Genomic DNA, 22,905 nt, shown 5'->3' with positions numbered 1-22,905 from the left:
AATATTCATCACACACACTTATTCCATGTGTTACATGATTAACTATTTGCTTTACAGGAGAAGTCTGGAGCCACTGGGACCAAACAGGGGGAATATCATGAAATCCAAGTATCCCCACAGTAGGGATATGATTTCACAGTTAAATAAATTATTAAAGTCAGGTGAATACCTTCTTTTTATGATTCAGTGGCTCTCGATTTCACAGCTGTAACAGGGCAGGAGGCACGTATTAAGTACCCTGCTTGGCTTTTCTTTATGGAGGGGAAAAAAAATCCCACCACTCTAAACACTTAAAAATAAGTTAAAGCCATACCATTTCCTTTGGAAAGAAAAGATTTTTATGAACTGTGACCATTCTCTCAAAGGAGTCAGAATCCTGCCTTCCATCTTCTGAAGTCACATTTCCTCCATGTGTCTGGTTCACTGGATCGCTCTGAAGGGAACACGCCATCACCTTTATTGTTCCGGTATTGTAAGCTCGTGCTAACTTCGTGCTTGAAGAAGGGGGTGTCTGAATAGAGACAGTTCAAACTATTCGCAAACTAAAACAGGACCTGTTCTTCAAAGTGGTCACCTTGGGTTCCCCACACTTACCCAAATGACTCTATCATCGGAGGTCTGCTTTGGGTAATTAATTGCCTTTACAAGAAAATCAGGCTCAACGTTATAGCTTCCGATTGTTTTTGACTAACACTGCTGTTGCCGAACTTCATCGTTTGCTTGAGGGAGGATTACTTTTGGTTTGAAAAAAGGGAGTCCTTTCTCCAAGGACAAAGATTTACCACTGTGGACAGCCAAAAGAGTGGTAGGTTCTGGAGGAGTTGCAAACTTGTACAAGCACCTTCCAGGAATATGTGAATAGACGCTGGGTGCTCATGGGGGAGGGGATCACGTTTATTTGGGGACAGAAGTTGTGATTTGAGGGCCAACAAAACAAACCAACCACACCGCTTTCTGATTTCACAGAAGACGTAATCCTTTGTGTCTCTAAGCCTAACTCTTAAATTTGAATAGCTGGCCAAAAATGTGTCTTTTTCAACATTCCTGGAAAAAGATTCTGATTAGATATTTCTGTGTTCAGTTGTTTTCATTCAAAAGCTCTAATCACTAAGACTGTGCAATAAAAATTTTGCTACGAACTCCTGTTAATTGAGAGCAATAAATTGGTCTCACCTATTTTCGCTCAAGTACCAAAAAAAATCCACTTAGACATATAACCAAATGTTATTTAATATCTTAAAAAGTAACACAATCCAAAATGGATATTTCACACAACACTACATAAACAACATGAACACAATATTACCATATGGAGGGACTTTCAAATATAGACTTACAAAAATCCCTGTGCTTTTTTTTCCTTTTAAGTTATTATACTAAGCATGACAAGTCAATCATCATTTACAATATGGCACACCGGCACGATAAAAACCATGTTACAAATGTGCTGTCATAAATCAGTAACATTAGGGAAGACATTTCATGAACTGTAATTATTTCATATGAAATACTATACAATATAAACAGAACATCCATCTTGGATGACCTTTACAGCAACCAGAGACCAAGTAATTTAAAGTTTTTTTTTTTTTTCAGTGCAAACACATTTTATTCAAGGCAGTCTTGGCTGCAAAACTCCTTTCTAACATACAGTAAATCCCACTTGCACTTCTTAATTCATTTACCCTAATGCAATAGTCACATTCAGTCACTCAGAGAAAGATACCTGCAGAATTATGATCCCTTTAAACTTAATGTTGAAATTTAATTCTCTTCTAGAAAGTAGTATCTATGTCAACTACTCTAAGGACCTTAATTTGTAGCTGTCAATACTTACATGAAGGTGACCCTAGGGCAGCTCTAGTCCTAACCCATCACGTGTGCACAGTACCACACGCTGTTTTGCGCTTCCGGTGTGGAAACCGTGGCGGTGTATCGGTATCTAGGAGGGGGAACGGGAAGGAGGCAGGGAGGCAGGACCTCCGAGGAAAGGCAGGCAAGCAGCTGCGGAGTGTGGACTTCATGAATTTTCCGTAACTGCAGAGGACTGACCCTGGAGGAGTTCTCAGATCTCAGATTTGGTACCTCTTTTTGGTGGGAGCAAGGAATGGGGTGCCAAGGTCAGCCTTTGGACAGGGAGGCGTAGGCACTGTACGTGGACAGGCCAAGCCTCTAGCCTTACGTTTGCTTCCAGGGTCACTGCTGCCTCACTCGTGAAACTCCCCCTTCCCTCGTTGGCAGGGTGTGTGTGCGTGTGTGCGTATGTGTGTTCACATCTGCAGCCAACAATGAGCAATTAAAGCCCTATAACTGATAATATACAATCATAAGAAAGTTTAGTCCCCCATGAGCCTCGTAGAATTCTCTACCTTGCAAATCAGCAACTGTAAGTCATAGAACAACTGTGAAAACACAGGCTTATGTGTTGGAGGAGCAATCACTGGGGACTCTCTCTCTGGGATGCTGCTAAAAAAGACGCAGAGATTAACTCAATCAGGGACATGCCAATGCCTATTTTCAACACACTGGGAAATTTAACCATGAAATTTTTCGTATATATAATTTATGAAATGTCTCCTAAATAAAAACCTATGGGAAAATATTAGATGTATCAATACTGTAGAACCTTCTGGGAGAATGACGGAGTGACAGCCGATTGTTTTATCTTATTTGGCAAAGATCAGACTGATCGTAATCTCCTTCCTGCCCATATTTTATTAACCCAAAGCAAAACAGTGGTTTCCTTGCTTTTGCATTCGTCCTTCCTGTGTCTTGGCTTCCCTGAGCCTAAACACGTGCAGAAGCATGTCTCGAGAACAGAAGAGAAAGAAGAGAATGGGCAGGACAGTACTGGGCGGGGTGGGGGAGGAGGGCGGGGAGGGACAGGAAAAGACGGGATCACTTCTGCTTGGGGTCTGCTGTCGCCTGACAGCATGCTTCCGGCTGGTTCTGTGCCTGGCCCGTGGCAATGGAGAAGGTCCCCAGCAAGGATCTGATATCTCCTAGTTTGAGAAAACACTTAGAACTAGATCAGCTCCCTCAGAAATCCAGATTCTTACAGGTAGGACTCAATACGTTGTACTGAATTTCTGTTGTGCTAAAAGTAGCACTGTGAAGAGTACTTGATAAAGTTTTAAATTACAATTTCTGTTTCAGCACCTTCCACTGCCAGGAGCACATGTTCCTGAAAGATGGTATTTTAGCACAGGAATCAAAGAAGCCCAAGATGAAACTGTAAACTAGGGTGTATGTCTGGGATCTGCCTCTGACCACAATGGCATTGGGTGGATTTTGTAAAGTTCCAAACACCCTGAACTTTTTGAATGAAAATGGACAAAAGTGTACAGTTGTATTTGTTTTCTTTGACTTTATTAGCACACATCAGAAAAAATAGCATTATATTTAGTGATTTCTCATGATGGTCTATCAGACAGTTAGAAAATAGGTCACTGGTAGCTGCCACTGAGTTTCTGGGTAATCTTAAGTCACTCCTTCTGTTTGTCCATTTCAAGTATGGGTGTTACAGACAGGACCTGCTTTGTTAATTGAATGCTTTGGAAGCACTTTGAGATCCCAAAATGAACGGGCAAAGTCATGATAGTTTGTTGTTGGCTTTTAATCAAGCTCCAAATGCTGCCCATGTTATAAATGGTGAGACTTTTCAAAATAGGTTCACTATTGTATAGTGAGCAAGACGCCTATAATTTAAGTTAAAAACTTTATTTTCAAGTACACTTGGTGGCAATACGTGGTTTGTCCTGGGTAGGGTTTTACAGAGCTGTGCCAACCTAAAAAAAAAAAACAAAAAAACCCAAAAAACGCACAATGCTTTTCTTTTCATCAAACAGGGTTTTTTCTTCCCCATGGCGATTGCGATATAATTTAAATTTACATCTTGGAACCACTGGCTGGGCTCTAAGAAAGGGAGACTTGGGAACAGCTGGTGTTCAGATCATCGTTACTTCAGCTTAACTTTCAATTTATGCTTCCTGAACTTGAGCTTCACAACATCAGAGAAGCAGTAATTTGGTATTTTTATCCTGCTTGGTCCCCATTCAGCTCTTCTGTTAGTTTTCTCTATTTGATGGCACCCCCCTTTTCATATGCTCATTAAGGTCCCCTGAGATGTGCAAAATATAGAAAATGGAATACAAATTATTTAGCACACGTGGTGAGTACACAGCACTGCTCTTTTAATTAAAATGAAGTTTGGGCTCGATATGGTAGCGTGTGCGTGAAGGCAGCGAGGCCCAAAGTACTTCAAAGCCGGCACGGTCCACATATCTGGTGTGACTTCTACTGAAAACCTAGAATTCAAATTGGATTCTTTCAGGAGTAGAGAGCTGGCTAAATTATGTGTACCAATCGGCTCTTTGCCAGAGAGAACTCTTGGCAGGAATGGGGTGGGTGGGGTAGGGTGGGGTGGGGTGGAAAGACAAGAAATTTCAACTTCGTTTCGTTCCTAACAAAATCGAGTGTGCTTTTGTGGGATAGAGAGGAGAGACAGGTTTACATCTGAAAGCGAAATAATGCCGTAAAACAAAACCACGGCCATGAAAAAGTCACGAGCCCACACGGGCAGCCACTGACACACACACAGAACGCCATGGCCGAATGTTCACGAAAGTTTTCAACTTTGCTTTTCTAACAATACACTTGAACACACTGCTGCCGCTTCATCAAATTTATGGAGGTAGTTCTATGTAAAAATAAAAATTACCATAAAGTAATATGCTGTATCATAATAATACATACGTGTGCAAAATGCCGACAGATGGGTTGACCCTTGAAAGTTGAACGCTACGCAGAGATTCAACCAGATTCAGTTTTGTAAACCTTCCAGCTAAGAAACTCTAAGCGAAGACTGGATAAGCAGCCATGTAACACAAAGCTATCAGCGCAGGGGAGGAAACGGGTGCTGGCAACGTTGGTGCGGGCCGAGCGTTTGGTCACTGAGAAGCTCGCCGTTGACCATCTCGGGTCACATCTGTAACATGCTTCCTGCCGCCTCACTCCTCCCCCATCCAAGAATCCTGATTAGATTCAGACAGGGATATTTCCACACGGAATGTCTGCTTCCATCGTACGGTCTTTAAAGCCCATCTTTTCTACGCTAATGGCTCCAGGTCTAAGGGAGTTTCTGGTTGTTTTTCAAATCATGTACCCCGTAGCATCAGGCTAATGGTATACACGTTTTTATTTGAATAACATCTTCTGTAAACCTATTTCTTGTGAACTATTGATAAAGTCATATTTTAAAGCTTCTCTTAAAGGGTAATGCTTTCCTTTCCTGTCCACACAGCATTTGATTATAATAATGGCCATTTTCAGAGGATCAACTAGAGGCTGATGTATTGTTTCAATGGTTACGTTATTTATGAACTGATGGTATGATTCAGCGCTTGAGAGCAGGTTTTTTGGGGGAAAAAAAAAACCCAAAACGAATTTAGACAGAAGAATTTAGTATCCGTATGGTATACACCTCCCCAAGGAAATAGACTCTGTGTATAGTCTATTAGATACATTATCATTCCTTCCGGACATATTTAAGCCATGAGACAAATAGTTCATTTCTGGGCAATCAGGACATGCCTTGGAAGAAATAAGGCATGAGATTCAAAGCCAACTGACCTAAGCATTTTAGTGGTATAGGGGCTTACCAAGAAACGTGCTGACGTTTCACTATAGGCATAAAAAAAAGGAATCTAAGCTTGATGAGTCCAGTTTGACTCAATGCAACTTGCAAATATCTGAAAACGCGTAAGGGAGTATCCATATGTTTCAAGAATCAGTCCAACTATGTCTAGGACTGCGTTCCTTAAACAGATCCCTAGGGATTGAACCTAATACTGAAGCAGAAATGTGTCACACATTTTTATGCCAATTACTGAAGTCCGAGGCGGAAAGACTTTAGATTTATTTTTGGGTATGTATTTTACGGTCTGTGGCTCCAAACATCACGTGCCACTAAACTAAATAAAACGTTTTGCCAGACTTTACTTGTGTCATATGTAACCCTTCTGCAAATACCTGTTCAGTATCTACCATGGTTCTCAATAAAATGGGGGAACTTGGAAGTGTCTCTTCTCCATAAAGTGGAAGCCCGATTATTTGTATTCCTTTGCTGCTTAGAGTCTTCTCCGTATTCAACATGACATTGTAAACCAAAGCAAAACGTTAACAAACCACTCTGAAATAAGTTGGGCTAATAACTATACATCCGCCTAAAAACACCTCCTGAAATTGGTTACAAAGTATCTGTAAACATCACTCTGGCATAGTTCATGTATGCATAATTGTCATTCTGATAGATTTTTGGGGGGAGTACAAGTTCGGATTATACCATACTTGCAGAATGAGCACATCCTGTTGGTAAGTACATGGGCACATGTATAGTTCTAATCAAAAATTACTTTTTAAAGTTTTCTCTATAGATATCTTTCCAGGAATAAAAGGCCTGAAGTTCAACTCTCCCTAAATTTGCTCTTTCCTATAACCACTAAAAATGATCTCCCATAGCCTAATTTAGGCATTCTATTTAAAACTACATAAAATAGATTAATGTCCTTCCATTAGAAAGAATAACATCCCCAGGCCATACTCTTCATTTGTATCACAAAGAACATTTTGCTTTTAAACAAACTAATTATCGTTATCTATTATAGTAAGATAGGATCATCATAAGTATCACAAGGAGGAAATTATCTTCCTTAAATATTTGATTAACACCAGTTAAGAGTCCACATTTCCCTCTTCCATCACTCAGTGCTGTGCCCCAGCCAGGCTGGGGATCCCCTTCCTTCGTCCACTTCAGAATCAAAGGCCTATATTCCTGTTTGTGATTATGGAAGGTTAAAAACTCAGACAAGCATCTGTTACACTTAAAAACAAAATCCTGAAAACAGACACTCCCAGAATTTCGATCACGACCCCTTCTGACACACTTCCACGGGCTCCTGCAAAATCATGTCACGAAAACTCACAGTGAGAAATGACTGGTGCATGAACAATTCACACACAAGGGGCTGGGGTCCCTTCTGGTCAGTCTGACCTTGATCTCCCTCAGGGCGGACCCTCGCATTTGACGTTTTGTGGTGGCTTACGCTTTTTTTGTTTTTGTTTTTGTTTTTGTTTTTGGAAGTGTCAAGGATCAGTTCCGTGGCACCCTCTGACCACAGACTGGGAGCAACACGCATCTGTGGCATTTAAAAATGGAACTGGCAACTTCATGACATTGGAATGCATATCACACTTACAGTGTCTAGACTTTCCTATGTGTGCTCAGTTACAAGTAGTGAAGCAAAAGTATACATATCACCCCTACTACTGCTATTCGGTTGCTACAGAGCCATACATGTGAAAAGCAATACTCCGAAATAAAGATTTTTGTTTTTTGCCCTAGCCTACTCAGCGGCACAGTTTAAGTAAACACAAAAACTGCGGTCGAGATGCTCGTCTTTCCCAAGATGTAAACATCAGTCCCAGTGTCGTAAACTTGGCTGTGTCGGAGGAGCCAGGAGATCTGAGGCAGAACGACAGTCACACGCTGGTAACAGAAGCCTGCAAGCAGTTGGAAGGTTTCTGTAATTTCTCAGCTTCGTTCGTCGCGGGGTCCGTACTTGCTCGGAAGCTGAAAGCCGGACCAGCCCCACCGTGCACCGGGCTCAAGGTAACGTTCTGACGACGGTTACTTTCAACAATGCTTGACGTGTTGGAAGCCAGGCTCTCCCGAGTGCTAAAAGAGTAAAAAGGGTTTGTTTTGTTTTGTTTTACACATAAATAATTACCTCTTGAGCCCCAGAGGAAGCGCAAATGATGTAGTTAATGGATTTCCTGTCGGTTCATGATGTCACATATGCCCCATCTCACGCTGATTAGTCACATATGCTCTTTCAGCGTGGGCTCCAGAAGCTTTCACACACGTCTTATAGTAAACGGCACCCTCAATGACAGCTTTCCACCCAGCTAAACGCATCTTCAATGTTTTCCCCTTCCCTTCCCATTCAGGGAAACCACTTCCAAATTTGATGTGATGGATGGCTATCACACATTCATCTGAGAAAAGAATCCTCTTAAATACACATACGTAGTGATTTCATTTCAGGCTGGAAATTCATTGAGAAAAGTGCTCTTGAATAAACTCAGTTTTGCCCCTAATGATGCTGTTTTCATTCCCGATTAGCAGATTTTGACTCTGGCTGGACTTCAGGCATGCCATTAGCTAATCTGCCACACTGATGGGAATAAAATTCTTCTTAAAGCACTTGGTACCTCTGTTTCCAATCTTAACACTTTCGTGGAAATACATTATATTTTCAGAAAAGGACTCAAATTTTCCCCATTAATTTGTGAAGCTTACATGCCCTCCCCCTGCTTTGGTAGAAATATTTTATTTTTCAGAGTAGAGGTGATTTAAAGGCTTTAGCATTTCTATTTCTCTTTCAGTTTTTCTTTTCCTTTTTTTTTAATGTTTATTTATTTTTGAGAGAGACGCAGACAGAATGTGAGTGGGTTAGGGGCAGAAAGAGAGGGAGACACAGAATCCAAAGTAGGCTCCAGGCTCTGAGCTGTCAGCACAGAGCTCGACGCGGGGCTCGAACTCATGAGCCGTGAGATCATGACCTGAGCTGAAGTCGGACGTTCCACTGACTGAGCCACCCAGGCGCCCCTCTCTTTCAGTTTTTCTAAGTCAGAAACCTGTGAGTTTGTTTTATTGTTCCAAGAGATTCAGAACATTAACCTTTTAAATGTGTAGGGCAATAGCATTAGAAATAAGATTACTTAGGGGCGCCTGGGTGGTTCAGTCGGTTGAGCATCCGACTTCGGCTCAGGTCATGATCTCACGGTTTGTGGGTTCGAGCCCCGTGTCAGGCTATGTGCTGACAGCTCGGAGCCTGGAGCCTGCTTTGGATTCTGTGTCTCCCTCTCTCTCTGCCCCTCCCCTGTTCATGCTCTGTCTCTGTCTCAAGAATAAATAAACACCAAAAAAAAAAAAAAATTACTTGGCCTGATTGGTAGGAACTGAATAGGTTCCAGGTTCAAAGTCCTCAAAATGGTAATAAGAAGCTTGGTTTACAAAGAGATTGAAGACACCACAAGGACGCTCAAAATATCCATCCACCCTACCAGACAGATTCAAAGTTTAGAAAATATTCTCTGAAAGTTGGCCCCCATCCCTGATGTAAGCCTGCTGGAACCAGTCAACAGGTCAAACTACTGAAGTGGACAGCCTCACCACCGCTCTTTCATTCCCATCGGAATGGACAGCAATGCTGTCTGAACCCTACGCAGGTTTTCCCACCATCTGACAGTAGGATGTTCCCATGAAACCTTCCAGAGGCCGAAATGGTTAAAAAGTAGATACACCCGCTTTCCTAATGTTCGCAATGACACTTCTTCACTTTTACGAAAGGCCCAAGTTAGTACCTGTTTCTGCGATCTGAAAGAAATCTCAAGATTTTTGCTTTCAAAGGAAGAAAGCCGTTAATGAGTAGGGTCTCTCGTCAAAGCGAAGGGCTGTGAATGCAAACTTTGGGAAGGCAGGGCCTGCCTATACTTTGGCAGTAGTGCCTAGAGAATGGATTATTTCATCCTAACCCCTTGTGGCCTTGAGTTTGCTTCTCGTCCGGGAGCCAGGTAAACAGGTAACTGTTTAAAAGGAAGTTTGTTCACTGACCACCACAAAGACAACTGGACTTTTCTTGACTGCAAAGTGCACGCCCAGAAGGTTAATATGTTCACAGAAGTAAATCAAGTTCTTTCATTGTGCTTACAGTAGATCTGAGCATACCTAAAGAATACCCCAAAACATCAGCACTGAAGGGATGGAAAGTGCTAGACTCACCTACTTACCTGCCTTACACCTTCCCTAAGAAAATTCATCCGTGGCTTGCTAGCACCACAGCTGAGGCATGGGGTGAGGCGGAGGAAGGAAAAAGGGCAATCAACATGGGAGAACCCCAAAGATTTCCGGACCTATTCCTTCAGTTTCATTCTTATATCGTGATAGCAACCTTTTATAGTATTTGATCTCCTCATCTCTAAAATGGGGAGAGTTATGGGATTCACCTACTCACAGGGTGATTGTGAAGAAATACTCATCAAGGAACCTGTACATTAAAAAGCTAGATACATATTATTTCGGTTGTACATCTGGCATCTAATGAATTAAGTAGCTCCGATGAGTTGGTTTCAGAATCCATACATGACTAAAGGGCAAAATGCACTTTAAAGTCCAAAGGACCTTAAACCAGCTTAAACTTTTTCAACCAGCTTTTAAGGCATGCCAGACACCATAAACACACATCACTGCAAGAGATCATCTAAGTTGGGAGCTGTAGGTGCTCTGAGATGCCTCTGGCCACGTTTGGCCTGAGTCATTAATAGTGATAAATATATATAGTACTCCAGTTTCCCCAAAGGATATATTTCATTATTGCCGTAATAATGAGTAGGGTGAGCAGCATTCATAATGAGGGTTCTGGGCATGATCCTGAAAAAGCTGATGGAGGTAGAGCGTTAACAGTAAAAATATTCCTCACACTTAAAAGTTCTTACTTTCTTGAAAAAGAAAGCTATAGTGGAGTGCAACCTTAGAAATAAGATTTCGGGATTTGATAAGCAGAAGAGGTGAACCAAGACGCTGGTTGCTCAGTGCCCTGGCTGAGCGTGCCTCCGCTGGCCTGGCGCTCCGACAGGCGCGTGCTCCCGCAGTACACAAAGCAGACACCTCCCGGGAAGCTGTGCTACCTCTGATTTTCACACTGTGTTTTCAAGCAGTTTTTGGCTTCAGATTTGGAATAGCAGGCCTCTGAGGTCAAGATTTTTCATGTTCAATATGAGATCTCCCAGCACAGTTGAAGCTTCTTCCTTCCCTCCCCAATCCCCCCTTTTCAAAACCCTTTAGTCCCCAACGAAAGGGACTAAAGAATTTTGGAAATGTGGCTGAACATGACTTGTGAGCCAGCACTTAAAGCTGGGAGTGTGGACATCACCTTGCTTGGTCTTTTTTTTTTTTTTTTTTTTTTTTGTTATTGTTGTTGGATCTTAGTTGCTCAGCGAATTAAGTACTGGAAGATTCGAATAAATGGCCCACTTAAGACTTCTGTATCTCACGGCAGTGGAGAAGTAGTCTGATAATGCTCTGTGGCTAAAATATTCCTCATGCCGTAGAATAAAACTCCCTATAACTCAACCATTCTCCTTCACAGACCTTCCTCATGCATCAGAAAACAACGTAATCAATTGAGGTGTACAGAAAATACAGTTTAAAAACAGGTATAGTAAGTAAGTTTTGACATAACTTCTAACCAAAGGATATTAAATACGAAAGGGGCAAAATTAGGAACTGTTCTGTAGATTATCTAACCGCGGGAAATTTATGGGCAGTCTGCATATTCCAGTAGAGAAAATCTCCCTCATAGTAGTGGACAGACACATCCCTAAATGTGAGAAGGCTGTCTCCTCAGAGAGATCTTACCTCCTACCAGGACAAAGCGTTTAACCTTAAGTATGTTATTAAAGAAATGAAAATAAAGCCTAGGTCAAGAAATAATCCCATTCATAAGTTCTATATTCTGCATTTCAAATTTAGAGATAAAACAATACATTCTATGGCGAGACTGGTTCAACGATTTCGTGAATATATGCGTTTATCTGCCCCCAAGCCAAAAACCTTCCTTTCACTATTATGTAGTGGGAGATTTTTGAGTTAGAATCCATTAAGCTATCCTCAATATCTTCTTAGCAATGATCTCTAGAGCACCACAGCCTTCCCTCTGTGGAGGTGCAGGGGCCAAGCGGGCACTGTGCAAGGTTGAAAGCTGGTGTTCAAAGCATTGGTCAGGTAGTGTCTATATGGTTAAGAAACAGTCGAACATAAGGTACAGGCAAAATAAACCACACCTTCCATAAGCAATGGTCTTGAACATCTACCGTCAACTACAAACCTTCAATGTGCCTCTCCTGCACCCACTATTAGAAACTCAAGAGGAAAAAAAAAGCAGAAGATAGTAGAAAGAAAAGGATATATACATTTGATTTGATTTGATTTGGGACTTAAAAAATATTTAGTAGCAGTCGTATTTTAGAAAAGTCATTAATAGGTAGACCAGTGGTTTTCACACTGAGTGCCATGGCCCCCTGAGGTCAGTTAGGGCTCCTGGAGGGACAGGCAGAGGAGATGTGGGGCTCCTGGCCTCACACCCTCTTCCGCCGGAGCACCGTCTCTGTGCTTTGTTTAGACATTAGACTTCCACACACGTGTTAACTTGGAAAAAAAGGTTACATGGCAAAAATCATCATCATCATAATCAAGAACTAGCCCTTTAAGGAATAATAAAGGTCTAATATGGGACCGACAGATTAACGATTCCCAATTTGGATTTGGGAATGCTCCGTCCCCAAATTATCCAGAGTAAAGTGAAATCACAACAGAACTACATTTAATTCTTAATAATTAAAATAATATATGAAGCATATAATCGTATCTGGGTACTTGTTAAAATTCTAAAATATATTGTAGAATCTTGGGAATCACAACTCATGAGAAATGTCAACCTCTCAGTAGTATTTCTGCATCTCAGAGTCACCAATCTGGAGTAGAATTTAGAAGAATTGGGTCCCCAGTTGCCCTTTGAGGAGAAGGAAGAGTTAAGGAGAAAAAAAAGGAAGTTGCACAGACGCTCTTTGGCTTTCTTATCCCCTGAACCACTTTAGTGCTCTGGACGTGCCAGTCAGGCATTACATGCTCTCTGCTGTCAACCCTCTGCTGAATTACCAGCTACAATCAGAGTGCCTAAATGGGTTGTGTTAATGCTGCAGGAGGAGACATAAAAGTGTGGGCACACGTTTTGATCTAATGGAGCAAGGGCCCCTCATCTTCCTGTGAGAGACACAAGGTTCCATTTCTCTGTGGATCTGAAATGTATGAGCAAAGGGGGGAAAGGGGGCGCACAGAGTCAGGACTGCAGTGGCAGCAAGCATCTGGATGCCCCAGGGGGTTGAGATCTGTCATTCCCACTAGAGGGACCCTGTCTTTGAGTCAATTAATTTATACCCAACCCCCAACTGACTACTGACCACTCATTCTACCCAAAAAGTTATTATTTTTGAGGACCTAAAAAAAAAACAAACAAACTTCTTTTACCAGCATGGGGGCAATATACGCATAGAAGAAAAATACTGGAAAATGTTGGTCCTAGTTAGATTGGCCTGATGCAAGTTTGAGGGAGGGAGCCAACCCACCAGTCCAGATTGGTGATCTCTACAGCTGCAGAAACATTTGTTTCAATTCCTGAAAAAGAAGTCAGAAACAGGTTGTTAACAATACAGCTCACACAACCCTTAACCCGCATTCACAGAATTAAAACTGTGAAATCAAAAAACGTTTCAAGTTATTTGCATAAAGCCCCAGGCCCTGGTAGGTGTATGTGTGTGTGTGCCCGTGTGCAGAGATGCCTCTCCCTACCGTGGGGAGTTGAATCCACTGTCCACAGTGATGCTGCTGCTGTCCATGCTGTCGAGGCGTGCCGAATGCGTGGCTCTCTGGTTGCTGCTGCTGTCGGTTTCTTTTGGGGCAAGGAGGGTGAGGTTCTTCTCAAATTTCCTCTGTAAGTCTCTTTCCTTCTCCCTCTCAAGGAGCCACTGCATGGTGCCTACATCATCTCTGTTTTTTTCCTCCTCTGTGTTTTTGTTTGCCCCTTCCTCAGAGTCGTCGTCATCAGAGACATTGTAATAGTCAAAAGAGGCTTCCTGGTTCCCCCCGGACTCCTGCTGACGCTGGGAACCAGGAATGGCTGGTGCCACCGAGGTCCCCAGGGACGGCTCCAGTTTCTCGCATCGGCCTGGCAGTGTGTCGGCAGGTGTCTTCGGGAGAGATTTGAGGAGGGACAGGCTCGATTTGTGATAGCTGTTTACAGACAAGGTGCTGTGAAGAGGTTTGAACAGTGTGTCTTTGCTGAATATCTCTTTCCTCTTGTCCAGGCTGCTGGGCTCGGCGCTGTGGTGCTGGACGAGGCGTCCATTGGCGATCCCTTCTGCCACTGCGCCCGAAACAGCTGGGCCCCCACCTGGCCCTTTCGGTGACTCCTCCTTGTGCCCCACAGGCTCCCTGGAAGAATGTGGGGCCTGCCTATCAGACAGAGGCAGCTTTTTCACCCCTTCCGCCAGAGTCAGAGTGTCATGATCCTCTTTATTCTTTCCCAGAGGTGATGGTGCCGTGAGGACCGTCTCACTGGAGGTGTTGCACTGGAAATAGTCATCTGTAGCTGTTTTTGTTGGACAAGAGTTGAGTTCCCCATAGGATGGCAAACTCTCAGGTGGTTTTCCTGGCTCCAAGAGGCTACAAGCACTGGAAGGCTCCTTGCTGCCACTGACTATTTCTGGAATACACACCTCTTTATAGCTCGTGGATGACACATGAGCCCTTTGATGGCCAATTGCTTGTGCGGGCCTTAATGTACTGTCGTCAATGTAGGACTGGCTGGGGGTTTGGTCGTCTTGGCTACAGCCTTCAGCCAGGTCTTCAGGGGTCCCTAGAGAAGAAGCACCCAGAGGGCCCTTTGAGTTATCCATCGATCTGGATCTCTCCTTGGCTTTGTTGGATCTCTCATTCCTGGACCTTCGGTCCTGGGTATGGCTGTGGCTTCGGTGCACTTTTGAGTGGGAGCTTCCCCTGGAAGGTTCAGGAAAAGGCATCTCAGTTCTCCTTTTGGCCAATTCCCCAGACACATCCCATTCTGGTGTCATGGGGAAATGAGACTCAATCACGTTCGTGTTACTATGCATGATGAAGTTATCTCCTTTGTGTTCAATGATGAAGCAGCCCTCCCTGGGTGCCCTGGTAAGAGGATCACAAAAGTCATACTCTCTGTCACCTGGGATATCCAGATGAGAACCGTCTGAAGGGTCTCCTTTAGACACTCGTGTCTTGCTGTGGGACCGAGACTTCCCATGGGACTTTCGATGAGTCCTACTCTTTTTACTTCTTCCGCTGTGATGGGCAGAGGACCCAGCTTTACTCCGATGTGCTTTCTCTTCTTCAAGTTTCTTCATCAGTGCAGTGTGTCTCATGACATTTTCCACGGTCAAGTCCGGGTTAATACGCCTAATGATTTCCATTTCCACCTCCCTAGGGATAGTGGTTGGCGTGTCTTCATCTCGCAGGGGCCACTCCTCGGGAGGAAACTGGGCAGAAAAATTGGCTAGCTGTTTGGTCTTATCTTTTTTAAAACTTAGCCGGAATAACTTGAGCCCAAATTTTTTGGACTGCTTTTCACCATCTTTCGGTTTTGAGAGAGTTTCTGTCTTATACGAAAAGTTGACAGTACTTTTGCTCTTGTCAGTGGGTGGCACCTGGCAGAGTGAAGGAGGGCAATAGGGGTCTTTGCAGTCCTTGGCAGGTTTCCTCTGCAGAGTCGAGGCGTGCATGCTGTGCACGTCTTCTCGGCAGCAGTGGCAAGAGTCGCAGTGGTTTCTGGGCAATGTTCTTTCCCTGACGCAGCCTGAGGCAGAGGGCGTTATGGTTCCGGGTTGCGGAGAGGTACACTGAGACCTGTCAGGTATCCTCTCATCCAAATGGTACCATTTACTGTTAGTTCTTATGAGAGAAGGAGTAATGAAGTAAGTCTGCGGGGTCACGATGAAATAGCCATCCGGAGTTGGGTAGATCTTCCTCTCCCGCACCAGCGTGTTGAGCGTGTGCCGTAGAATCTCTTGGCTTGGGGTGGGAACACCTAAAACCAAAGGAACACACTCATGAGAATGTAGAGGGAACTTGTCGTTGGTTCCCGATTTTTCAGGATCTGCTACGGACTGAACGTTTGTATCCCCCCAAACACTCACATGTGCAAATCCTAATCTCTGGTGCGAGGATGGGGCCCTCGTGATGTGCCCTCGTAAGAAGAGGAAGAGACAAGCCACCCCCCCTCCCTATGCCATGCGAGGATATGGCCAGTTTCACGCCAGGAAGAGGGCCCTCACCAGACACCAAATCTGCAGGTGCCTTGATCTCAGAGCTCCCAGATTCCAGGATCGTGGGAGATAAATGTTTGGTGCTTAAGCCACCAGTCTATGGGAATTTTTTACAGCAGCCCAAACTAAGACAAAATCGTATGAATTTGGCAAGCTTCAATGTATCATCCACATGGCAAGCCAGCAGGATTCAAAGGCGTTCGGGAAGAGAGACAGAAGTTAGGGGCAGTGAGATTGCTACGGTTGTCACAAGGTCTTTCCTGAACTGAGCCATGAAAAGGCAGAGTATTTTTAAAGGATGGAAAAATGAAAAATATTTTACATGATATAATATACGTTTACAGAAAAGCCTTTCTCAATACAAAAAAAACCTAAGGAAACTGGGTTGAAATAGCTATCTTGATCATCAGAAACCAATAGAACATATACAGAGGCCACCATACACACTTGAAGCTACTCCATACACTCACTTTTCAAGATTAAGCTTCCTTAATAAACTTAACTTTGTAAGTTACCTAAAAGGGCAATCAGACTCGACCATTGTTCAAGAGGTACCCTCCAGGTCTGAAATCATTACCTTCAGTTTTGAAAGTGACTACGTTACTGATGAAGTTTGGGTGACCATGTTCTCCTTCTTGGACTAAGTCAGCAGGATGGAGGTAGTTTTTCTAGCTCGTAACCAGAGAGCCCTAATAAATACATTTGTGAAAACTTAGAAGCTTCTCCATCTGTCTGGTCACTGAGTCCGAAAATGCCATAGTCCTTAGAATAGAAATTCCAGAAGAAAATGACAAGACTTCCTGGTACCGTGGCCGATACTGTGTTCAAAGGGTTCTGTGTGCATGTTTATGCCTTGTCTTTCTTAAGAGACAGAATTACAAGTATAGATTCTTAAGAGAGAGTAAACTCTCCGGGTTAGAGGACATTTACTTATTTCTTGGATATTGTCCGTTCCTCAGTGCCAGGCACACTGAGGGCGACAGTCCTGACTAGTTTGATCTGGATGATGTAATTTGGAAATAGGTCAGGTTGAATCATACTGCCAACATTCAACCGTGTCTGACCCACAAAAATGTAATTTCGTGGGATTCAACCTGACACAGTTAAGGTAGTGTAACGTGGAGACTGAAAGCCTGGAGCCCAGGGCCACACTGCTGGACTCAAACCCCAGCTCCATCACTGTTACCTGGTGGCAGTGGCTGCATTATGCAGAACCCCACCCACCACACCATTCCTCCATTCAGACCTAATCCCCTAAACCTAAGCATGTGACCTGGTTTGGAGACAGGGTCTTTACAGAGGTAAACAAGTCAAAATGAGGTCATCAGGGTAGACTCTACTCCAACACGACCAATCTTCTTCTAAAAAGGGGCAAGTGGGCACAGAGACGTGCACAGAGAGAAGACCATGTGAAGAAACACTGGTAGAAATGTTCTGAACTGACAGACCTCCGAAGGAACCAACCAACTCTGCTGATCCCTTGATTTTGCGCTTTCCTGAACTGTAAGAAAATACATTTCTGTTGTTTAAGCCACCTGTACTTGGTTAGGGTTATGCTAGAAAATGAGTATTGCTGGTTATCACCTTAGGTAACTTACCTAACCTCTCTGAGCCTCTGTCCATGGTCATCGGGATGTGGATAATATCCCCATGTACCCTCGTAGGGTAGTCGTGAGTTTAAATGAGCTTAAGGCAGGGGTGCCTGGGGTGGCTCGGTCAGTTAAACGTCCGACTCTTGGCTTCGGCTCAGGTCATGATCTCCCAGTTTGTGGGCTCCAGCCCCGAGTCGGGCTCTGTGCCAACAGTGCAGAGCCTGCTTGGGACTCTGTGTCTCCCTCTCTCTCTCTCTCTGTCTCTGCCCCTCTGCCACTCACTATCTCTTTCAAAATAAATGAATAAACTTAAAATTTCTAAAAATGAGCTTAAGATATGTAAAGCAGTGCCTGACATATACTGGGGGCTCCATGAACATGAACCATATAGTTTCAACTCTGGGGCAGGATCCATGGAAACCCAGATTACCTCCTAAGAACATTCTGTAGCAACCTAAAACAGCAGGTAAACTAAGTTTAGGCTCCCCCAATCCTTCCAAAACTACAAAAGTGGGATATGAAAGCATTAGTAACGGCCTGGGAGAGAATCGATGAATGCGATGTAACATACACGTCCGTCTGTGTTACCATATTCAGAAGGCATCCGTAGTGGCGAGGTGGGAAAGGCAACATTGCTTATGAATAATGTATTGTTTAGTATAATTATTTAATGTTTGAGCTGCATAGTTTCCCTTTAGTCTAGGGCTCTGCTCTTGAGAGAAGTACTCTGGTTTTTATGCAAATGGCTTCAAGGCTGGTATAATAACAATTTTTAAAATTTTTATGATAGTTTCTGCACAAAATGAACTTCATATGAATTAGCGATAGAACCCAAACCATATATATGAAATTTTTGAGTGCCGTCATGAAATAAAAAATGCTTGCATATAAGAGAAGCAACTTAAAAGAGCTTCTACACCCCACTAACAACCAGGGCCTCCTGCTGGACAGGTCTGGGGGCACCATTCATACTGACACAGACTAAAACTCCCCAGATGAGACCGTATTCACACTGTGGGCACAAATGATGCCCACTTGGGTTGTGGGGCATAGCAATCTGGATATCAAACCCATACTGAAATCTGTGTCTTACATAGTAGCTTGCTTGCAGTCAACACTGGAACAGAAACAAGTTTTTCCAGAACACGGCAAGCCTTGTTTATAGACTGCCCAGGTTACTATGCTGTCATTATAAAGGAAAGCTGAGGCGTAATCCAGAAGAACAGCTGTTACTACAAACCAAAACTGTGACGGTATTACAGAATGAAGTCTTCGTGTCTTGGATCCTCACGTGTATCGGTCAAGGGATGTCTAATTTGAAAACACAAGCTGGAAACATGCCCTGTCCAATCAACCTTCCACACTTCTACCTGTGAGCCTTCAAGGCTTTAACTGAAAGTCACTGATATTTATGATGCTTATTTTATTATGAAGCCCCAGTATAATGACTGCATCTTCAGTTGTCTGTGAAATCCAGACTTCCATGAGAGGTCTGCAGGGCTTCCCTGGGACAGAGAGATGGCCGTGATGGGTACTTTTCGAAGTTTGCGCATTCAACCACTTCCAGATTCTGTTCCCAAAGTTCATCATGAACTTGGATTTTGAGGGTTTAAAGAACAAAAAGATAAACTCTGTATCCACATAAGGCTGACACCCGACTTCTCTCCTTTTCCACACTTTTACATCTTCCAAAGCAAAAACAGAGATCTAATAACACTGCATGACAACGCGAGGTTACTTAGACTTACATATCCCTTTAATGCCACAAATCCGAAAATCGCTGGAATGGAGCGCTTATGTATACCTTCTGTATGTTAAGCATTTTAGATGGAAACTTTCAATGGGCTTCTCTGGATTATTTCTTCTCATTTGTGAAGAACACTGGCTGAGGGAGAATTTAGCAAGAACCAGTGTAAGGGGATGAGATGGGAGACAGAATATTATATATATATACGTATATATGTGTATATATGTACATATACATATATAATAATATACACATACATGTATGTTAAATGTATATATAATATATATTATATATGTAAATATATACATATACACATATACATACATATGCATATATATACACATACATATGTTAATATTCTCTAGCAAATTCACAAGCAAACTTCAACCCCATTAGCAGCCTATAGGTCTCTTTCTCTGAGAGTCAGCTTTCCTCCCAGGAAGATCCAATCATGAACAACCCAACAAGTACTAGTCAATTTAAGTGATCCTTCTGGATGGGTGGGTGATGAGTCCTTAGCTGAGAAGCATTTATTCTTTTTATACCTCAAGAAAAATTCTTGTTTCTATAATGGAAATTCCAAAATTCAACCAATATAGAAAGGTGATAAAAGGGTTTACATTTCAGTATGTCAGGCATTTTTACTAGGAGACTTTTCACTAAAAACTTTCTTTAGAATATGGGTGTCTAGGGGCACCTGGGTGGCTCAGTTGGTCGCGTGTCTGATCTCAGCTCAGGTTATGATCTCGCGGTTCGTGGGTTTGAGCCCTGGTGTTGGGGCTCTGTGCTGACAGCTTAGAGTCTAGAGCCTGCTTTGGATTCTGTGTCTCCCTCTCTTTCTCTGCCCCTCCCCTGCTCATGCTCTCTCTGTCTCTCAAAAATAAACACTAAAAAAAAAAAAAAGAAAAAAAGAATATGGATTTACATATTCTTTTATTACAAAACAGTAATGGAGGCCCAAATCTAGACTATTCTTTTTACGTATAACATATGCATTAAATATGAGAGTTCAAATGTTTTAATGACATTAAGTATTAAGTTAAAGTCAAAACTTTATTTTCAGGCAGTAAGCTATATAAAAGTAAACAGTCATGGGGCACCTGGGTGGCTCAGTCGATTGTGCGTCTGACTTCAGCTCAGGTCATGATCTCACGGTTTGGGAGTTCGAGCCCCGCATCACGCTCTGGGCTCACAGCTTGGAGCCTGGAACCTGCTTCAGATTCCGTGTCTCCCTCTCGCTCTCTGCCCCTCCCCCACTCACCTCTGCCTTTCTCTCTCTCAAAAATAAATAAACATCATAAAGTAAAATAAAATATGGAACTACTGCTGAACAAAGTTTTAAATCATTACTACCACGCCCTAAACCAGTGGTCAGCAAACTTTTTCTCTAAAGAGGTAGAATGTAATTATATTACTTTGTGAGGCCTCTGATCTCCCAGCTGCAACTACTCAATTCTGTAACTGCCGCATAAGCAGCTAAAGACAATACATAAACAAATAGGCAAGGCTGTGTTCTAACAAAGTTCCAAATAAAACTTTATTTACAAGCGTAAGTGGTGGGCCACACTTAGCTTGCTTGCACCCATGGTTTGCCAACCCCTGCCCCAGACTCAGATTTGTACAGCGCCCCTGCAACGTGGGGTTGACCCCGTTAGTCATCAGTGTCACAAAGCTGAAAAAGGTGAAGTTCGCTCCCCTCGGCCCATCTGATGACAAGGCATTGAGATCTAAATTCACATGCCATAAAAGCTAGCAAAGCAGTCGTTCTTTTAAGTACAGGTGACCTATGGATTTCTCTACGAAAGTATTCCAACTTGGTGATATTGTAATCAACTGCTTGGCAATTTACTACTTTATTTTGCTCTTTTTCACAATTTACTCTTACATACCGGCTCTGTGTTCTTTCCATTCTCTATTTCATAGCCCAGTAATGGGAGAGATGTAACCAATTTTGGAAAAGCTAGGTGATCCTCACGAAGCTACATAAAAACAGATTTCAAAAGCTGTGGGGAAGTTTGATGTCAGAAGAGGCCAACCAGGTACAAGGCCACCAAGAAGGGTCTTTCTTCACAAGAGCATTACATCTGTGAACCACATCTGTCCCCTTAGATTGCTCTCACCTGGCACTCTGTTTATCTTGCTACTGAAAGGAAAAGGGTTTGCCTGAAAATTAACAAAGAAAGACGATCAGACAGTGAAGAGTATTCAGAGATAATGTTAGAAAATTTAAGGTAATTTATAGGTTGCAAAAGGTCGGTCGGTCTGTGTTAGAGTTTTTAAACAGCACACATAATTTCCAAACATGTTAATTAGAAAACTGAAGAAGGAGGAAATAAATCATGAGTTGACAACATGGGATTCTCTCTCCCCCTCTCTTTCTCTGCTCCTCCCCAACTCACATGTGGGTGCTTTTAAACAGCACACATAATTTCCAAACATGTTAATTAGAAAACTGAAGAAGGAGGAAATAAATCACTGGGACAGCTCAGCTCCCGTGTATTGCCCCCCCCCCAAAAAAATCACTGGGATTTGTCCTTCGGGGCAAAAGGAAAAGTGGGGAGTCTCAGTCAGTTAAGCGACCAGCTCTTGATCTCCACTCAGGTCAGGATCTCACGGTTTGTGAGTTCAACCCCCGCTTCAGGGACTGTGCTGACAACATGGGATTCTCTCTCCCCCTCTCTTTCTCTGCTCCTCCCCAACTCACATGTGGGTGCTTTCTCTCAAAATACATAAATAAACATTAAAAAAAAAAAAAAAACAGAAGTATTCCTCTTGCCCTCTGCCATGGGTGGGGTGCATTTTCTTACACCGCGACCTTGAGTTCGGCCAGGTTTGCTTTGGCCAATGAAATGTCAGTGGGTGTGGTGTGACCGAAGGGCTGAAGAGCCTCTGTATAACCAGACTTGTTCTCTTGGGGCCTCTGTCGTCCTCGTTAGCAGAACTTGCCACTGCTTGTCCCCTTTTCCAAAGAGGATGCGGTACAGGTGGAGCAGGGCCACCTGGGCAGGTCCAGTCTGGATCCGCTGACTCCCGGAGAACCCCCAGACACATGAGCTGAATAAACGTTCACTGCCGTATGCCATCCATGACCTGTGATTGTTACCCGGCATTTTGGTGGCAAAAGGGAACTGATACAGTCCACAGCTTCTGTTTCACCAAGGTCCCTTCTAGGTTGGATGAAAACTATGTCGAGAGTTCACTTTTTGGGTAAGCTCTATTTCCATCTAGGTACATGTCGAGTCCAAGCTGCCAAACTGGTGGCCCGATAATGTGCTTTATTTGATTTGCAAGTCACGGGCACCCGTGTGTTAAAATGTACACACACACCCAACACACACGTAACTGCCAACAGCTAAGGAAATCTACAGATGTCACAGATTCTACAGAGTTTCCAGAGTCTCTTGAAAGAGCAGTAGATTTGAAGCTCTGGCAGGGTTTGACGTTTTTTGGGGGGGGGGGGGGGGCAATACACGGGAGCTGAGGACCGGGCTGCCCCCCTTGAGACAGGTCACGCTGTCTTTAGCTTATCACTATTCCTAACGTCTTCTGGTGCCAGAGGCACCAAATGCCATTGGTAGGGCAGCTGGACTATTG

General features: G+C 43.3%; 1 protein-coding gene across 4 annotated transcripts in view; it reads right to left on the bottom strand.

Moving 5' to 3' along the window:
- Nucleotides 1-1,212: 1,212 nt before the first annotated feature.
- STOX2 (storkhead box 2) overlaps nt 1,213-22,905 on the bottom strand; it is a 227,335-nt gene continuing 205,642 nt past the window's right edge. For 3 of the 4 annotated variants that reach the window (XM_019422317.2, XM_053900833.1, XM_019422318.2), the window contains 2 exons: nt 13,469-15,734; nt 1,213-7,735 (listed from right to left, as the gene is read on the bottom strand). In XM_019422317.2, the coding sequence (XP_019277862.2) occupies nt 7,540-7,735; nt 13,469-15,734 (2,462 nt within the window). In that variant the 3' untranslated portion in view covers nt 1,213-7,539. Of the gene's footprint in view, nt 7,736-13,464; nt 15,735-22,905 lie in introns of those variants that run through there. The other variant, XM_053900832.1, reaches the window with a different exon arrangement.

Source organism: Panthera pardus, unplaced genomic scaffold (genome assembly GCF_024362965.1).
Source record: "Panthera pardus isolate Hobbes unplaced genomic scaffold, ASM2436296v1 HiC_scaffold_13, whole genome shotgun sequence".
NCBI lineage: Eukaryota > Metazoa > Chordata > Mammalia > Carnivora > Felidae > Panthera > Panthera pardus.
This window is presented reverse-complemented; position numbering and strand designations above follow the sequence as displayed.